The sequence below is a fragment of the Hyposmocoma kahamanoa genome, unplaced genomic scaffold, assembly GCF_003589595.1.
Source record: "Hyposmocoma kahamanoa isolate Upper Pololo Valley unplaced genomic scaffold, ASM358959v1 99702, whole genome shotgun sequence".
Lineage (NCBI taxonomy): Eukaryota > Metazoa > Arthropoda > Insecta > Lepidoptera > Cosmopterigidae > Hyposmocoma > Hyposmocoma kahamanoa.
In genome coordinates this window covers 3,444,114-3,463,467 of record NW_020656001.1, presented here as the reverse complement: position 1 = coordinate 3,463,467, position 19,354 = coordinate 3,444,114, and the positions used below count along the sequence as shown (strand labels likewise).

General features: G+C 37.3%; 1 protein-coding gene across 2 annotated transcripts in view; it reads right to left on the bottom strand.

Moving 5' to 3' along the window:
* LOC113239212 (calcium/calmodulin-dependent 3',5'-cyclic nucleotide phosphodiesterase 1C-like) overlaps positions 1–19,354 on the bottom strand; it is a 195,665-nt gene that overhangs the window by 149,290 nt on the left and 27,021 nt on the right. For both annotated transcript variants that reach the window (XM_026476107.1, XM_026476106.1), the window contains exon 3: positions 4,823–5,007. In XM_026476107.1, coding sequence (XP_026331892.1) covers positions 4,823–5,007 — 185 coding nt within the window. The remainder of the gene's footprint in view (positions 1–4,822; positions 5,008–19,354) is intronic.

Below are 19,354 nucleotides of genomic sequence, written 5' to 3'. Positions count from 1 at the left end.
TGGTCACCGCACCAAGGAAGGAATTTTAATACGCCGTCACACACATGTGCACGTAATCTTTTCAACTGTGTTCAAATGTGTATAGCTTCAAGATCACGCCACTGTTTCCTTGTTCGTAAGAGGCAACATTTTGTCAACGGAAAAAAGGCTGTTAAGTAAAATATTAATTGTACCAAGGAAAGTCGTTGGAATTCGCAACACGCTCGCTTGATATTCAAATAAATTTGGTGACGTCACAGAGAAGTGAATAGCATGACGTTTGCTAGATTGAAACAGCATTTCCCACTTGTACTGCCGTCCTTGCTCGCACTACTTAGAACGCAGAGCTGTATCCGACAATATGTCACTGGGCTATACCTACCTACCTAGTGCGTGTAGACGCGTCATGAATGCGAACAAATGACATTTAAATTTCGTGGAGACGACTACGACGACGGCGCTGCGAACAATACACTGCAATATCGTGAAGGACTGTGGACTCCGAAATGACCATGGTGGCAAAACAATAGGTGACAATAGTTGAGTCAAACACGTACACGTCGAGATCTCCCATTAGAATGTGAATTCGTACTATTTACACAGAATTTGTCAACCGTTTGTTATTGGAAATCGCTTGTAAAGCTTCTATAGCGCGACGTAACTATTATACATAATGAAGCCAAGAGAGAACGCAGTAATGAATGCATAAAATGTGATGCATTCCTTTAGAAAGGCGAGGTAGCGATTCTTGAATTTCCAATATACTACGCTCGAGTATATTGGATATGATATTGAGAAGAAGATGGAAATGTTTCTCGACTTACACAGTAGGTATACAGGTTGTAAAATAAAAATCAATCATCACAATGTTCGCAAAGGCTGACGCAATTTGCTTTTTAGTCCAACAAACGTCCCATTTGTCGCACTGATTTAGGTTACAATTATTATTTTACTTGTCTAAATTTATTATTTTGCTAACATTTTACGGTCGCACCTTCCGGGACGTTTGGCTGCAAGCCAATAGACTTGACTCGAAAACCCTGATTAACGCCTACATGACCAAACACTGTAAACAGGCCCTGGTAATGAGCGGGAATGAAACCCGGACTCCCACGGAACACTGACGCTTGGAGAAGGACTGACCAACCTCAAGCTAAGTGGGACTATGCCCTCTAACGGCCCGACGATGCTCCTGGAGTATTAATCCATCCGTAATAATGGTTAAACAACTTGGAAGCTGTTGGATTTTTGTGCCGCGTCGCGTCCAGACTATTGCAGACTCGAAGCGGACTCGATTCGGCACGTATTTTTCGTCGGCTCTGGAACCAGAATTCCTGACCCCGGCCGACTGAGCCATTGCCGAAAAATACCGCCTCTATGGGAGAGGTGAGAGTGTAAAAAAACAAATAATAATCGCAACTATAGTCCATTTCAGATAGGGTGGGTATTGTGACATTTTAAATTTTTACGGTGCATGCATACTATATTTAATTACTCTCACCATCAGGTTAAAAAAAGAAATAGTAAATTTGTTACAATAGACCAAAAACAAACAATGTTCGTTTCAATCGCAATATTAAGTAAAAATTACAGTATTTAAAGTAGATAGAAACTGAAATGATAAAGATAAAAATAGATTACACCAAATACTTGATGCCTAAAACGGAATATTTATCCGTAGAGATTTACACCAAAGAATCGATAACTCGAATCGGCAATTGTGTATCTCGCGTCATCGCGAGTGCATACACCTTGTATGTTTGTTTGTGGTTTGTTTTCTGTTTTGAGCTTTGCGTGATGTTTTTGGAGTAATTGCTCAAATTTCGTTTAGTTTCTGTGGATTTTATGTTTTTTTTTGTTGACTTTTGCTTAGTTGTTGTTGATTATTTAAATTGTTGTATAGTAACTCTAAAATCGATTCTCTATCTACCTTTTTGACACGCGTGTTATTTTAAGCAGCGATGCAAGCGCGTGACTGCATTGATACAAACGAGCGACTGCATCGATACAAAAACACAACTGCATCGATGCAAACGCGCGATTGCTCATGTAGAGCACTACATTTCTAGAAACTTCAAATCTCAAACGTCACCGTCACCCATGCTACGTGAAATGGAGTATAATTGTTACACTCTGTATAAGTACTCGTATTCCCTCACAGAAGGTAATACAATCCAACGAGTTCCCTCCACTTGAACCGTTGTTCAAAATTACTTACAGTACGTATACTGCATATATAGATAACAATACAACTACACACAACATTAGGTATACACATATCATACTCTTAGTAACATAATGGTACAACAATGACTTATGCAATAGTATAGTAACACGTGAAACAACCTTCGTTAATAACTTGGTAATAACCACAAGGCTTGTTTTGATTATAAGTAACACTCATTACGGTGGTATGTCACGATCTCGGTTGCACACAAAGGATTATGCACATTTACGCGTAACACTTAATGCTTTCTATTAAGAGTTGATACTACCTCCGCTCGAATTCTTTATTTTAGATTTTTTTTTACAAACGAAATAAAACCATTTGAAATATGTATATCATATAAGTAAACAATTGATGTAAAGAACGTATTGGATTTTTTGTAAAATTTCGAGGTAAGTTTGTGTTTTTTTTTCTACCGTGAAAGTTTTTTGGAATCGTGTTTTCACCCCGTACACTGTACATCCTCAATTACACTATATATTTATTCCAAAGCTATTGATTCAACACTCACTGTTTATGCGGAATCAAGTAAAGTCATTCGAGGTTACATCGACTCATTAAGTGTCTGGATAACATTTGAAAAGAGCGTTAATGGATTGGTGGGCGAAGGTTTGCTCCTCAATTGAAAAGCATGCGAGTTCGAGTCCCTGTGGCGGCACGTACTTTATAGTCTAAGTTAATCTGTGACTGTATAGTATACAATACCTCACACTAACGGTAAAGGAAAACCTCTATTAAGAATGTTAATTATGGCCTCTCCTTAGAAGTGGTCGAAGATGATAAAATGAAATTTTGAAAATAAAGAATTTTACATAAAAACTTTTGATAAATTTGATTAACATTTCAATACATAAACCTAATTCACGCTCTTTACTTTTCCCGCTAGGCAACAACTACAGCCGAAACCTAACGTGGGGACAAGAACGTGCTATAACTTTTGTATTCAATTAGGATCTATAGTCTGTCATTTTTGAAGACGGAATAAAATGACAGCTCAAGTGTTGTCGGCTTGCAAGCAGCTAGTGATTGCAGTCGATAAATATTCTATCGACTATCGGCTAAATGTTGGTTAGACTTATGCAATAAAAAGCCGCACTTGTTTCATTTGAATCATCATCGGGAAATTGTTCGTCTAACTGCTGGGCACAGGTTCATTTGAATTATCAATTTTTGTAAGTTTAAACATACATACACTACATTTAGAAATATATCTATTAAAAAATACAAAGAGGAGATTTTATAGTTTTTAATTCAAATACGCCAGTCCGTATTGTGTATGAATAAAATTTATTTCGAAAGTAGTAGGACAAAAAAAAGGCAATAACGCAATTAGTAATCATTAGAACGTAGTAACATTCAGAATTCAGACATTTTTGGCAAAATGTTACCTTCTTTCACAATCTATCGATAAAACGTCGACAACAACTACATGACTAAATGTCATTTCACTCCGTCTTCAAAACAGACAAACTATCGATATGCCATCGTAACAAACGTATTTTGAACTCTATTATTATCTTAATTCGCAGTTACAAACATCTAATATAAACAATTCTTCATAATTTCAAATATACTACATTAGGGCGATCAAGCATTCTTCCAACAACTAGGGTGGTGTGGGCGACCATTGGCGGTTGCATGACTCGAATGTAGTCCACTTGAAAATGAATTTTACATTTACGATTTAAGGGTTGGTTATGTGATATAAAGATCAATATTTCTGGAAGCCAATCCCAGACTTGCACAATTCTGTATTCAAAAAATGCTTTTGAATTAACACCAGGGTCGCATTTCTTTTTTAATACAAAATAGATTACGCTTGGCATTGATTTACAAATAAATGGACGACGGGTCTAATACAAAAACCAAAAAATGTCCCAAGTCATCCTATTTAAACGTAGTGACATGTCAAGGAATATGACAAATCTAAAACGTTGAATTTAAATTGTAATGTCATCGGAGTACTGTCTAATTTTGCTTGCTTCGCTGTCAGTCGAACAAACGAAGACTAGAGCGTGAATGACGCTCTGTATACGATTTTAACGCCCTATAAAATATTCGGACACTTTTTAGCGCGGACCCGACGTCCATATAATTGTAAGTCAATGACGCTTGGCCTCAAACTGTACTTTTTGGGAAAAATAGATACCGATAGTGTATACAAAATCTTTGCCGCACTAAGAAGGAAGAAGACTGTGAGACTACAGTTGTGTTGAAAAATCAGTTGACATTTCACTATAACCGTATATTGTATAGATTGAGTCCGCCTTCCCCCGCAGGCATTGGAACTACAAATCTCGCTCAAAGCTCTTCGAGTTAATTTGAAACTAACCGGCACAACTCATCTCATTCTGTGTAAATAGTAACAGTTCAAGATACAACTCATTAAAAAGTATAAGAAATTCTTCAACACTCTAAAGAAAACTTCGCAAAAGTAAGGGCGTTCCTTAAGCGATCCACTTTTCCCGAGCTCATTCAATTTGTATTCTGAACTTGAACTTGTTTACTAACTATAACAACGCCAGTTTGCACGATTGCCGTCTATTCTGTGAAATATTATTATGTAGTATTCGTTTTCAGAAATCGGTGCGGTACGGCTATAACTTCTAGACATACCTGGACCTGTCCAGGTTGCAAGTCGTCGAGTAAAGCCATTTCTTGATCTAGCGATCTGGTCAACAGCCGCTTTTTGCGTCTCTTGTGCATGGTCATAAACCGCCCAGTGCAGAGGCTCTTCTTAGTCATGTTGTTCAAGTCGGGATCGAGATCGAATGACTTGCGACCTGTTGCGCTCTCCTGATCTGTGAAACAAACTTTGTATTAGAACCAAATGCAAGTCCAGTTGCGGAATTACGTTGTAAAATATAAAACGGTAACACCATGTGCGACCGAACACATTGGCACACCTAGAGTCCTCTATTTCCGTCTCCGCAGCACTCTCGGATGCTAATAAACATATTACAATAGCAATGACGCATTTAAAGTAATATCTAGCAATTCACATGAAAATCATAAATGACTGAATTTCCGATCAACAACCTGATACAGATAGGAACATTATCGGCCCTGGTTATCTATGTATTGTTTACTAAACGATGATAAAATGCTAGTAAAAGCTTGTACAGGCTAAGTCGGGTATATGTACCTCATGCCTGCTTCAATATACATATGTACATACAGGTACATACTACATATATATCGGGACAGTTGCTTCAGCTGTACCAAACACAAGTCCGGTCGTGTAGTAGTAACCAAGAGGTTTATAGGTGGCTCGGAATTAGGTAATCAGAGAGATTTTCAAGGAACCAACAATACAGCAATAACCGTGGTGGCGGCGGTTACGGCGGCGGTAATGCCAACTACGGAGGTGGCCAGGATGGTAGCCGATGTGGAAGATTCTAATATAATGTTTCCGTGCTAAGTACACTAGAAAAGCAGAGTTAACTGTGCTAGCGTAGGCACTAGATACACGTCCATGCGCGAGACCACCTAGGAGAAGCCGTCAGGAATACATAGTTTGTATTGTAGTTAGATTTACTTTGAATTTGTACTGATTGTAAGTTGGTCATCTATTTATTGTAGCACTGTTATCTACTTACTTACCGTAACATAGTTTTTAAGGTCTTTAGGACTAAATTAAAAACAAAATTATTTATTAATTTTTTACGGATAATTAAGTACAATTTAGGATAATCTTGTCAGAGAGAAACCCCGAAGATAGATGATAGGTTTAATTAACGGAAACAGAATGGAAACTAAAGATAGACAATAAAGTGAACTTGATACTGATTTTCATTTTCTAATTATTCAGCATTAAATTCTCAAATAGCTGAATACACAATACTTAGGTGTAGAATGATCGACTTTATAGATTTAAATAAATGTAAATATAAATTTTAACACAAAAATAATTAGTAGATGTGAAGATAGAGAGCCTTGAACACCGCCCTAAAGTTTTGCCTGCTTTATCGGTATTCTACAGGATATATCACGGAGAGTGTGCGAGAGAATAGCATGAATTAATTCCGCCTTTCCCTTTCATCATCGCGGGACCAGACGTAGGCTGGGGTTGTGGATATTTCAAGGATTCGCACGAAACGCTTCGCTTCCACATTTATATGGCGAACAGCTATGGAGTGGAATTCCCTGCCCGCAGACTTGTTCCCTGATCGATATAACTTGACTCTTTTCAAGGCGAGAGTGAATAGGCATAAACTATGTGTGCATGCTCCATCGCGACTTCATCATTACTTTGATGAGATGAAGAGATTATTTTATAATAAAAATATAAAAATTCGTATGTGTACACAGTAAATAGACCAGTTATTTAATAACAAACCAACAAATCTTGTCTCAATAATCAGCCTCTATTTCTGTCACAACCAGTAATATTCTATATCTTAGACGTTAATATTTTAGCTATTGATTACTTTAACGGAAGCGTATTTAGTAGGAAAGACTTATAATTTTTTCGGGATTTCAGAGGCAGGCATTATCACCTCTATACGTATTACTTACCAGAATTTAAAGTAAACATACTTTGCCTATTCTTATCTCTGATTATAAATAACCTTGAAAAAGTACCCTACGCGGTGTTAAAATTACCTTGGACCGGTGCAGTGGACCTGTAACCTAGACCCTCTAATTAGAGGTCTAAAGCAAGTGCTTCTCTGATGCACACAAACGCGGCTTCGTGTTCTTTACGTGTTAAATAATTAAACCTTTTAACCGAATATCTTGTTTGTTGTGAAATGTTTAAATAATTCGTAGGCAATTGAAGTGTACTATAAGAAAGTATTTTGTATTTACACAGGTACCAATCTTTGTAAATGGAATACCATTTACGGAAAGTCAAAATTTTGGTCACGATCTGCCTAAATGGGTTTCACTCTCGTAGATCCTCACGTCTGTCAATACAGACTAATGATGCCACAGACCTTGCTTCTGCTTCCGCAACTGCGGGGTTCCGCACGCTTTTCCACATCTGTTTCCGTTTCTGCTTCCGCAATTATTATAAAGGAACTTTATGCTAGGAACGGCGCTACTACGTGCGTTTTTTATATTGTGTAATAATTGCACTTAAATTATGAAACCAAAAACGAACCCGAACTACCTATTTTATAGAGTTCTTTATAGTATTTACACTTCCGCTTCCGTTTCCGCTAAAATTTACTTTCGGCATCTGTTTCCGTTTCAGGTTCCGTTATGACACTTCCGATGAATCACTAATACAGACTACTTTCAGAACGTAATCTGACTCCACCTACATCATCTGCAGCGCTAGCATAACAGGGCGCGACTTGCGCGAGAATAGATGTACTTTTTATCTGATAAAATATTGTTACTAACAGAAGTCAATCATCGACACCACACACATACGGTTTACGGTTTTCCTTTGTGGGTGTATAAGCCATGCTACAGAACGCTGGCGCAATATCGGGAGTTCACAAAGTTTTGATTTACCCTTTAAAACGATTTTTAGTAATAATTATTAATACAAAGATCGAACACTCAGAAAAAACACTCAGAAAAAAATCCTTCGATCCGGTCGGATTCGAACCGACGTCTTCTTGCATACCGTGCCAGACGCTATACCAACTAAGCCACGGAACGAACCAACGGACCTCACGAATTTCTCTATGTGCTTGCGTCGTGTCTTTGTACTTGGTCTTTCAACGACTTTTTAGTCGTAGCGCCATCTATGAGAAATCTATGACAGATTTATCACCCAGTTAGTACCTTTACAGCTACCAGTCCTGGCGAGAGATGTCGCTATTCACTGTGTTAATTAAATTTTTATTGAATTGATATTCAATTATTTTTTGTGAAATTACTCCACTAGTTTGTTATAATTATTAATACAAAGATTTTTAGTAAACTAAAGTGTAAACTCCTTCCCCCAATTCTGATGGGAATTGAGTCCAGGACCTTGCATTCTACGGTAGCACCACATCTCGAAGGCCTCAAGACGCCTCTGGGTGTCGGTTTTTAGAGTCCAGGCCTCGCCACCGTACAACACTACAGGCGAAACGCAGCAGTATAATTAAATAGAAATTACTAAGTCTGGGCAATTGCATTGTTGATTTTTATGTGACGAAGCCTGTTGTTGATTTATATTTGTATTTAATAACAAGGAGATTAAGTAAACACGGTGAATAAAAAACAAAAAAAATGAAATAAAACTAAATACACTACACTGGGCGAAAACACTAGCCTGCTTTTTTTTATGATATCAAGTTACGGAACGTACAAGTCGTGCGCCTGATGGTACGCTACACGCCTGTCCATAACAGTTGGACCACTCAGAGCCTTAAATAGCAAAGATCTGATCTTCCTGTAATTTCACTAGCATCCGACTCGTATTCGTTCCTGATTCGAGTCTAGAAATCTAGAAAACTCGGATCCATTTTGGATGTCGCTTGTGCACTAAGTCCGATTCCAATCCGAGAAAATACAAATATCGCTTGTACACCTACAGATAAAATGACACTTCGGACATCCGTGACATTTCGGACCGTCATTTCTAGGATTCGGTACTGGGGGTCTACTACAAGTATCCAGTATGAAGCTTCATTCGCATCACGCGTCTTTACATTTGGTCAAGTATTGCTTATTTGGCAGTAACTGTTTCGGACGGATGTCGAACGGAGATCGAGAGGGTCTACTCTACTCCTGATACGAATCAGATGTAGCGCGCAAACAGCTTTGCCCTTCAAAACCGAAACGCAGTAAAGCTCATATTACTACTTGGCGGCAGAAATAGGTTAGATTCTCCCGCCTAGTATGGCTGGCACGACAGATAGCGATAGCTATGTCTACAGGGCATCAGTAGAATATTCAATAATTGTAACTTTTTCATTGAAAAAAAAAAAACCGGCTTGAAAAGTTTGCTATCGGCATTTTCCCTATTTCTATGGGATCCCCTCATCAGAATCTGACTTAGTGACAATGGGACTGTTACGGACTCCCTTGTACATTTTATACTTTTTTCTGGTTGTCATGATGACGGTGATTTATTGATTACATGTATTGTCAAATGGAAACTCGACTTTTATTTGTGGAAAATATTTTTTTAATTTGTGATAGCCGAAACGAACCTGGAACAGCATATATACTCTTTCAAACAAAAAAAAAAGAATTTTCAAAATTGGTCTACAATTGACGGAGAAATCTGAAAACACACACCGCCGAACGTATAACCTCCTCCTTTTTTTTTGAAGTCGGTTAAAAAACGAAAATGTTTGCGGCATTTGTATAATACCCACGTACGTAAACGCGCAGCCATCTTTAAACTATTATTTCTCAATGACATCAAGTTAAGCTGCGATCACATTACTGACGATACGTCTCGCAAGTAGCCTCAACGAGTTAAATTAAAAGGTAGACGACATTGGATGCACGTAATAGTTTGCAATTCTATGTGAATTATAGATATGCCAGTCTGCTATAATATGTGCCTTACAACGCGGTTTTCGTAATGTTTCTAAAGTACGCCTGTTGGCCAAACACGACCATAAAATGAGTGCAATAAGGGTGTTCATTCCTTTACAGCGAAACTTGCTCCATTAAAACTGTTTAAAGTTTGATATTATCACCAATCGATCGAGGAACACATCAACTTTTACACTGGACGCGAGTGAAGTGGTAGGGAGAAGCTAGTTAGATTCTTAATTAGATATTGTAGTAGTGAGTTGCCGGCTTTTTAAGAAATAATTGCAACTTTTCCATTGAAAAAAAGGCTACCTTTAAAGTTTGCTTATCAGCTGTTTTTCATTTCCATGGAATCTTCTTATTAGATTCTGACTCCTTGATGGCAATAGGACTGTTACGTACTCCTTTATACATTCTATATTTTCTTTTCTGGTTGTGATTTGTTGATTACACTTATATACGGAAAAGAATTAGTAACTAGTGATAGCCGTGAGTACTAGTGAACCCGGAGTAACATCAGGTACCACCTCGAGAGTATACCTTATCAAATATAAGAAGAATTTTCAAAATCAGTGCACAATTGACGTAGAAATTGGTTGGTTGTTGGAAATTTTTCGAGGATTTCTTTCGATTTTCATAGGATTTCCTCATCATTCTGACTTAGTGACAATGGGACCACCACGAAAGTGCACCCTTTCAAACAAAATAAGACTTTTCAAAATCGGTCCACAAATGACGGAGACATCTGCGAACATAAATACAGTCGAATACACACATAATCTCCTCCATTTTTGAAGTCGGTTAATAAGAATAATATTGTCTTAAAGGCTTTGTTGATTCACTCAATAGTTTATCAAGGTAAACTGCATCTTTTTAACCATTTGTGGGTATTAATAGAAAAGTCAATATATGAATATGAAAAGTGACAGCAGAATATACCTAGATATTCTGCTGTTACGCGGTTATAGGTATTTGATAATAGTGCTATGTGGCTTAGTAGTTCGCATTTATAATCTCTATACAGGGGTATGTAAAATGCTAACAGGGTTGTATTAGTACCATCATATTCAACAATTTTTGTTCCGCGACTTTGACAAACCATGATAAATTTACCATGTTTTTTTTACTATCTGACACTTTCTAGATATGAATTTGGCAGTAAGTTCAAACGTGTAAGCGTCCTCTCCGAGTTATCACTATTTAGAGCAGTTTCCTAACCGTTTTCTAGTCATGGACAACTTTTAAAATTTCAAAGAGCCATGGACCCTTTCCGAAAAGATGAAAAAGAACTTCTACTGATATATCTACGCATGTGTTTCTGGTGCTGCCAAGTTTAGATTAATAAGTATTCTTTTTATAAAATGTTTAATAATAAATGAAGTAAGAAATGCTCGCGAGTTGTATTGACGCGCGTCACGCTCGCTCCAATAATGGATAGCCGTCAAAGGGCGCGATAGTAAAAAGGTCACATGCACTGCACCTATTTACTCACAACATATAGTATACTAATTTTTATATTAATGCAATATGCTAGGTAGGGGCGTTATGGACTCACGGCGTTCATTAGACAGACTTTTGGCAGCGATACAAGCGCGCGACTGCATCGATACAAACGAGCGATTGCATCGCTACACTTGGGATTTATAGGCGATTGCATCGATCCAATCGCGCGTTTGTATCGATGCAATCGCGCATTTGTATAGATGCAATAGCGCGTTTGTATCGATGCAGTCGCACGTTTGTATCGATGTAGTCGCGCGTTCGCATCGATGCAAACGCGTATGTGTCAATGCAATAGCGCGTTTGTACGGATGCAATCGGCGCATTTGTATAGATGCAATAGCGCGTTTGTATCGATGCAGTCGCACGTTTGTATCGATGTAGTCGCGCGTTTGCATTGATTCAATCGCGCGTATGTGTCAATGCAATAGCGCGTTTGTATGGATGCAGTCGCGCGTTTGCATCGTTGCAATCACGCGTTAGTATCTGTGCAATCGCGCGTTTGCATCGATGCAATCACGTGTTTGTATCTATGCAATCGCGCGTTTGTATCGATGTAGTCGCGCGTTTGCATCGATGCAAACGCGTATGTGTCAATGCAATAGCGCGTTTGTATAGATGCAGTCGCGCGTTTGCATCGTTGCAATCGCCTATAACTCGGAAGTGTAGCGATGCAAAGCTCTAACCATCTGAGCCACGGGTCCAGTTAACTTAGGGTTAAGTTAACAACTGGACCCGTAGCTCAGCTGGTTAGAGCAATGCTACGGTGCTGCATGGTCGTGGGTGCCACCGGTTCGACGAAATTTTTTTTCTATGTTCGACGTTTGTATTCATAATCAAGACGAAGTCTTTTTTTCTTTTAGTTAAACGTTCGGTCAAACGATGGTTCATATAAACATTTCTTAGTAGCAGAAGCATTCCTTGTGAAAGAGTTCGTCCAGGGAAATCCCGCTTTTCGGTTTTGAAGGGTAAAGGTGCTGGTAAAATTACACGCATGTGGGACTTGATAACATATGTTCCAGGGTGATTGTGCCCCTCAGATCTTTGTGATTTAAAGCTCTGAGTGGCACTGCAAACCTTATGGACCAGTGAGTCGTTTGCCACCAGGCGCACTACGGTATCGTAAAAAAAAGAAAAACTTTTTTAACTTAATCAACCGTGTGCCTCTGAATATGTTCATGAGTGTGTTTATTTATATTTCAATCTTAAAAGGTTTTCTTAAGAGTAACAAGAAGGTGCTAGATATGAATGTGGAGGGATATAAAAGATGGGTGGATTGTGTGAAAGATGACATGGATAAGAAAAGTATGGAAATGACGACTGAGAGAGCAGAAAAAAAACCTACATGTTGTGCCGACCCCACCTAGCGTGGGATGAGGACAGAAAGAAGAAACTTTTATTTTAATGATCCAGGTGATTGAGAACTGAGCCAAACACATCTATACAATAAAGATTGTATTTCAGAGAGAAGAAATAGATTTCTGACAGATGGCGCTACGACAAAAAAGTTGTTAAAAACCAAAAACAAAGATGTGCAACATCACATAGAAAAATACATAAGTTGGTTAGTGTATGGCACGGTTTGTTAGAATGTTGGTTGGTTTGAAATCAGGATTTTTTTTCTAAATGTTCGGTTTTTGTATTAATAATTATAGACTAGTGGAATAATTTCACAAAAAATAATTAAATATCATAATAGTGAAAAAGTTTTGCATTTGTAACTGTCAGTTTGTTATCTCTAATTAAAAAAACCGACTCTAGTTATATAGTTACCGATAATTGGTTTAAGATTCAGGTACGCAATCACCAGTTACACGAGCCGACCGGTATTGAATAACTTTCGTTTTTATTACCCCATAAGCGGATGCTGCTGTGTGATGTGAGCAAAAATATTTTTGAAACTACCAAACTCAAACCAAACAAGCCACGTAACCGAGTGCCTCATAGACACCCCCGATTCTATACCCAACCACTTTGCCCGCCTATTCAAAGAATTCTACAGAATTTGCAACTAATTTAAATAGTGAATATTTTTTACGTGCAATATGTTTGTCTTTGTTTTTGAAAAATATTAAAATCAAGTAGCATTTTGTTGTATAAGCATAGGTATTAATTAGTCACTCGTTTCTATTAATATTGCATAGTTAAGTTGAAAAGGTAATTTGCCTGTGCATTACATAAAAACCACAAATCATTGTACATAGTAAATAAATCACAATGTTGGTAAACAAAATAAATTAAAAAAAAAAACACTTTATTTTAGGTTTATTATAAAATCGTAATGAAAATTCTTTATTCTAAAAGTAGATACAATTTCTGCTCGAATTCACATATTTTCCCGTACTAATACGGTTTATTTTCCTTGAGTCGAGCGACAGAGCCACTGGCTTTGTTTTCTTTTTTTAAACGACATTAAAGTAAAAAACTTAAGTTCAGTTGATATTAAAAAAGACATTAGAATAAATAACGTACCGACTGAATTTGTTAAAAAAGTTTGTGTTTTTTATCTGTAAACGTGTTTTCACGTCGTATAATCAGTGTATTTTTACTATATATTTTTTCCCAAGTGATTTATTCAACGCTTTCACTGTTATGCGACATCAACCAAAGCCATGTGAGGTTATATATCTCAAATACAGCGGCCTAAGTTTGAGTTCGTGTCTTAACGCGGGTAAATTTCAGATTCGTTTTCTCTACCTAATTTTGACATAAATTTTTATTATTTAAATATTCTAGAATATTATCATAAAGTATTACTTAATAATCGAGTGTGGTATCCTGAAACATTATTTAATATTTCACGATAATATAGTCGAATTAAATAATAAAAATTGAAACCGAATTTACATAGAGAAAACTAACCTTAAAATTACCCATTAACTGACTCTTATATGATATAAATAAATTCATCTCCTTTGAAGTCGGTTAAAAGTTAACAGACTTCAAAAAAGGAGGAGAGCAGGTTCTCAATTTGACTATTTTATTTATTTTTTTGGATGTTAACCGATTACTTCGGCATTTGAGAACCGATTTTGATGATTCTTCTTTTGTTGGAAAGAGGGTACCTCAGTATTGGTCCCATTGAAATTTGAAGAAAATATTCCACCACAAGGGTGGCAAACTAGGGGATGAATCCGATTTCACACACTTTCCTGTAACCAATTTCAAAAAACTTGGCAAATAGCCGTAATTCCACGAACTTATAAGGTCGACTTTTTTTATAAAAAATGATATAATTATATCGCACTGTTAATACAATAGTGTATTGACTCAAAAAGTGTATTTTTTCGTGAATCGCTGAAAAACGAATTACTCACTTCCAGCGAAAAATTATTAAAATGTATTATTAATATGACATCTAAATAATTCCCTGACTAGCCAAATAAAAGGAAAAAATTAACTTAATATTTTTTTAAACTTATTTATTAAGACTGTTTTATCCAGAACTACTTAGTTCACAAAAAGTTTGTCTCATTTTGAGTTAAGCACATTAATTTTAATTGTTTCTGACATTATTTTGACGAAGGTTTTATTGACATTTAGAGAATAAAATATTACTTTCACCAATATTATAATCTTGAATTTCACATAGTTTGAGTTACAACACTATTGTAATAGCAGTGCGATGTATTAATGAGATGCGCACAATGACAGACAGACTGGAGAAGAAATTAATCAGTTGGATATAAAAGAAAAACAATGCGCATGTCTTAAGAAAAGTGCAGTAAAAGAGAAGCTTAATAAAAACAATGGCGAAAATGTTTTGGCATATGATACGACACTACAGTTTTCTTAGAAGCATTACAGAATGAAAGATCAAAGAAAAGAGAAGCAAAAGAAGCCCTACACGAAGTTACAACAGAAGTTCTCGGATGATGTTATGATTTCCCTTTGTGCCGAAATGTAAGTTAAATTAAAATCCGTCGAATTGTTGTTAGTAACACACTCTGTTCTACATGAACGATAACTCCTTTGTAATCAATTTATGGTATAGGAAGTCCTTCCATTAAGGTGAACCGAGCATGTAATCAAACTAACAGTTAATTAATAGAGTGAAGGAAGTTAGCGGTAGAAAAGGAAACTTCACATGGTCGATTCAATTGTAAAGCCAACGTCGCAATACAAAACGCGACCACGGTTTTATATCTCTTAGTTGACATTACAGGCACCCGGGGCTTATCGCCTTATGTCCCAGGGTAACGGGCGCAGTAGCAGAGCTCTGAGTGGCACTGCAACAGTTATGGACAGGCGTGTCGCTTAAAACGTGGTGGTCTGCTCCTGTCGTCCGTTCGAAACAACTGCTGTCAAATAAGTAATACTCGACCAAATAAAAAAACAATGCACTTCAATCGTGAACCCCCTGGCGCAAGACTTGTTCGTGCCGTCGTTTGGTATAATAAAGAAAGCTGAGCTGTAGTAACAATATAGACTCTTGTGAAAGAGTTCGGCGTCGTGTGAAAGAGGTAGTACTGCTGCCTTACTTATTTCTGCCGCCAAGCAGTAATGTCAGCATAACTGTGCTCCGGTTTTGATATCTCAGCCCATATCTTTGCGATTTAAAGCTCTGCGTGGTACTGCAACTGTTATTGACAGGCGTGTCGCTTACCATCAGGCGCACGAGTTGTTCGTTCCGTCACTTGATATCATAAAAAAAACTATCTAATATTTTCGGCTAGTGTAGGTAGTATACTTACTTTAATTTGATTTTACTTTTGTTCTTTATTCACCGTGTTTACTTAAACTCTTTGTTGCATAATAATTGTGGCATAATAATCTCAGTACAGAGTACTAAAACAACCATATTCAAAACTACGTGGAATTACGTCTATTTGCTAAGTTTCATTGAGATATCCCCTAGTTCGCCACTATACAGGACTTGACACTGGAGATAATAAAAATAGGTTCTCACTACGACACTACTCAAAGTATATCGAGAGAAAAACGCCTTGAATTGGAGAAATAGCAAAATCAACCATTATAGTAATTGCTCCTAAATTAAAGTTAGGCGCTATTTATAAAAATGAATCTTCATGTGTGAATCTTGACGATTTTCTTCAAAATGAAATGGGACCACTATGGAAGTACCCCCTTTCCAACAAAAAAAAGAATCCTGAAAATCCGTTTACAAATACCAGAGTTATCGCGTAACAACATACAAAAAAAAGAACAAAGTCGGTTAAAAAAAAATAGGACATAAAATATGTCCTATACTTTTTTCTATGCCTGTCTGTACGGCAGTCGCGGTGCAGTTGCGATGCAGTTGCACCTTTAAACAGCGACACAAGTACGATGCAAACGCGATGGAAGCTTTTAGTGATTCGAAATAAGCGACAGCATCGGTGCAACCGGTCATAAATCGCCGATGCAATATCACGTTTCACAAACGGGCGTTTGTGTCCCTGTGTGTAATCGCTCTTACCCTATAAAACCGGAACGCAATAATTTTCACATTACTACTTGGCGAAAGAAAGGTATGATAACAGCATTCCCCTGGACGAACTCTTTCGCAAGGAGTTATACTGCTAATAAAATTTTAAGAAACCAAATCGTCTTCACTTTTGTTTTGGTAAACACGCTGTTCATCGGATGTTGTCTATGTTCAGGGCTGCCAAGCTCGGGTTAGGGCCAAAATGTCAATACCTCGCACTTCAAAAAATGTCGACGCCAAAATACGTTTTTCCGTGCCGTCAGTTTGCTGTTAGTTTTTAAACAGCCTTAAGATTTTTAGCTACAGAATGTGATAAAGTGATAAATTGATATTGCGATAAATTATTTATGATGTGATATGGTGTGATAAATTATACATTGTGCAACTATGACTGAAACAGAATTCCTTTCCAACTTAAAGCATTTTGCAAAATGTGTCGTTTATGGCCGTACAAATAACCGGTATGTGTGAATCTTCGGATTGAACTGTCAATCTAGACAACACGATTTTTTTCAAATTCAAATTCAAAAATTCAATTTCAAAATAATCTTTATTTCATAGGTAAGCATTATTACACTTGAAATCGTCACAATGGTTAAACTCTACCGCTCATTCGTAAGGCAGATTCCCCTGAGAAGAATGAGCAAGAAACTCTAGGGGTTGCTCTTTGTAAATAACATTTACAATATTTTTTTTTTATTTGAAACATCAGAGATCAAGACTACCTCCATGAGCTAAACGGGTTACTACCACGGATTTTTGTCATCCAAGTACGCAGAAGTTGTATATTTAGTATAAAAGTTTTGTTTCACTATAGTTTTAAACCTCGTGAAAGGCAAATTTTGTATATCAACCGGAATCTTGTTATAGAAGCGTATACATTGCCCCTTAAATGATTTTTTGACTTTGTGAAGACGACTATCAAGAAAAGCTAGTTTATTTTTTTTCCTCGAATTAAAGTTATGTCTGTCACTATTTTTCATAAAGAAATTACTATTATTTTCAACATAAATTACATTTTCATAAATGTACTGTGAGGCTAATGTAAGAATGTTAATTTCCTTAAACTTATCTCTCAAAAATACTTTGGGGCCCAGATTGTAAATTGCCCTAATTGCACGTTTCTGCAGGACAAAGATTCTATTGACAAGTAAAATTAAAAAGAAAGTAAAATGCCGTATGTCATTTAAATATAATATCAAGCAACGGGACGAACAAGTCGTGCGCCTGATGGTAAGCCGCACGCCAGTTGCAGTACCACGCAGAGCTTTAAATCGCAAAGATATGGGCTCTACCACTGCGCCTGTCACCCTGAGCTATAAGTTGACAAAGCCCATGTGCGTAAAATTTCACCAGCACCCTTACCCTTCAAACGCGGAACACAGTAATGCTGACATTGCTGCTTGGCGACAGAAATAGGTAATGTAGCAGTACAACCCTGGACGAACTCTATCTCAAGGAGCTCTACTGCTACTTGCATGTTACATATACGTTTTAAATACAGGGGTTTAAACGGCGATTTTCTATGGGCTTGTTATTTTTATAAGTGACTAGTTTGGTTTTAAATATTAACTGACATGTAGTATTGAATACTTCGGGGAAGATGAGACGTAAAAGCCCAATCACATGAGTAAAGATTACAGGTACATAACACTTATCAACTTACGTCTCAGGGTGAAGGGCGCAGTGTCAGTGCACCAGTAGCACCATGCGCACGCTTGTTCGTCCCATCATTTGGTGTTATAACAAAAATATGTTTTTTCTTTACTCATGTGGCCCAACTACTTTATTTGAGTTAAAAATCTGTCAAAATGAGAGTTTGCATACTACTTTTTGGAAGTTATGAAACTTTAAATATGTACATTGACAAAACCAGTGAAGTGTTCTCACAAAAAAATTAACATCGTCGTAGTAAGAACATGATATTCAATAAAATAAACAAACGCATTTTTTTGCATTTTATTAGGATTTATTATTCTCACAATTATCCTATCACGGATGGTGCTAGAAATGACAGACGATCAAAGAATAAATAAATAATGCACACACCCATAGGCCCGCATCCTGTATGGCGGGTGCATATGGACACATAGACAATCATACAAATCATTCATCACCACAATCGAACCCTAGACCTTTGCGTGGCAGATCAGAATGGTAACCGTTCGGCCACGGAGGCTTAACTTATAGATTATATCGGAAAAGTATGATATAATCTACAAGTTGACTTCCCTGGCCAGTCATTTAACAACCGCTGAGCAAGTCGTTTTTTTCTAGGTGTAAACTGGTACAACTAGAAGAAAACAACCTGAGCTGATAAAATTGCTATTTAGTACTCTGTACATAAATCTATGTAAGTGGTGTCAGCTGGCGTGCCGCGTGTCGGAAAATTTATAGGCGGCGCCCACGTCTAGCTTGTACACACGCCATTACATCAAGCTGCCCATTGACGTATCTTGTTCCGTTGCACTGGAGGCGATTATCGAACAAAAAAGTGTAGTCTGATGTGCCGTTGTCCGTACACCACAAGGTTATAACTTAATTTTATTTTAATAAACTTTGTGCCCTTTTATAAACCCAATAACTGAATATATTTTCTCGTTCACTGACATTGGAGGTAATAATAAGTACCTATGTATGTTTTAAACTTCCAAATTGACGCGACACACACGTCCGGTACTCACTCGGTTTTAGGGCCCACTGAAAATCAGCGTCACAGCCCTTTCTCGGTGGTGACAATAGAGTGGGATCCTGTTACATACGCCACAGCCGCGCACATGACATTCAAT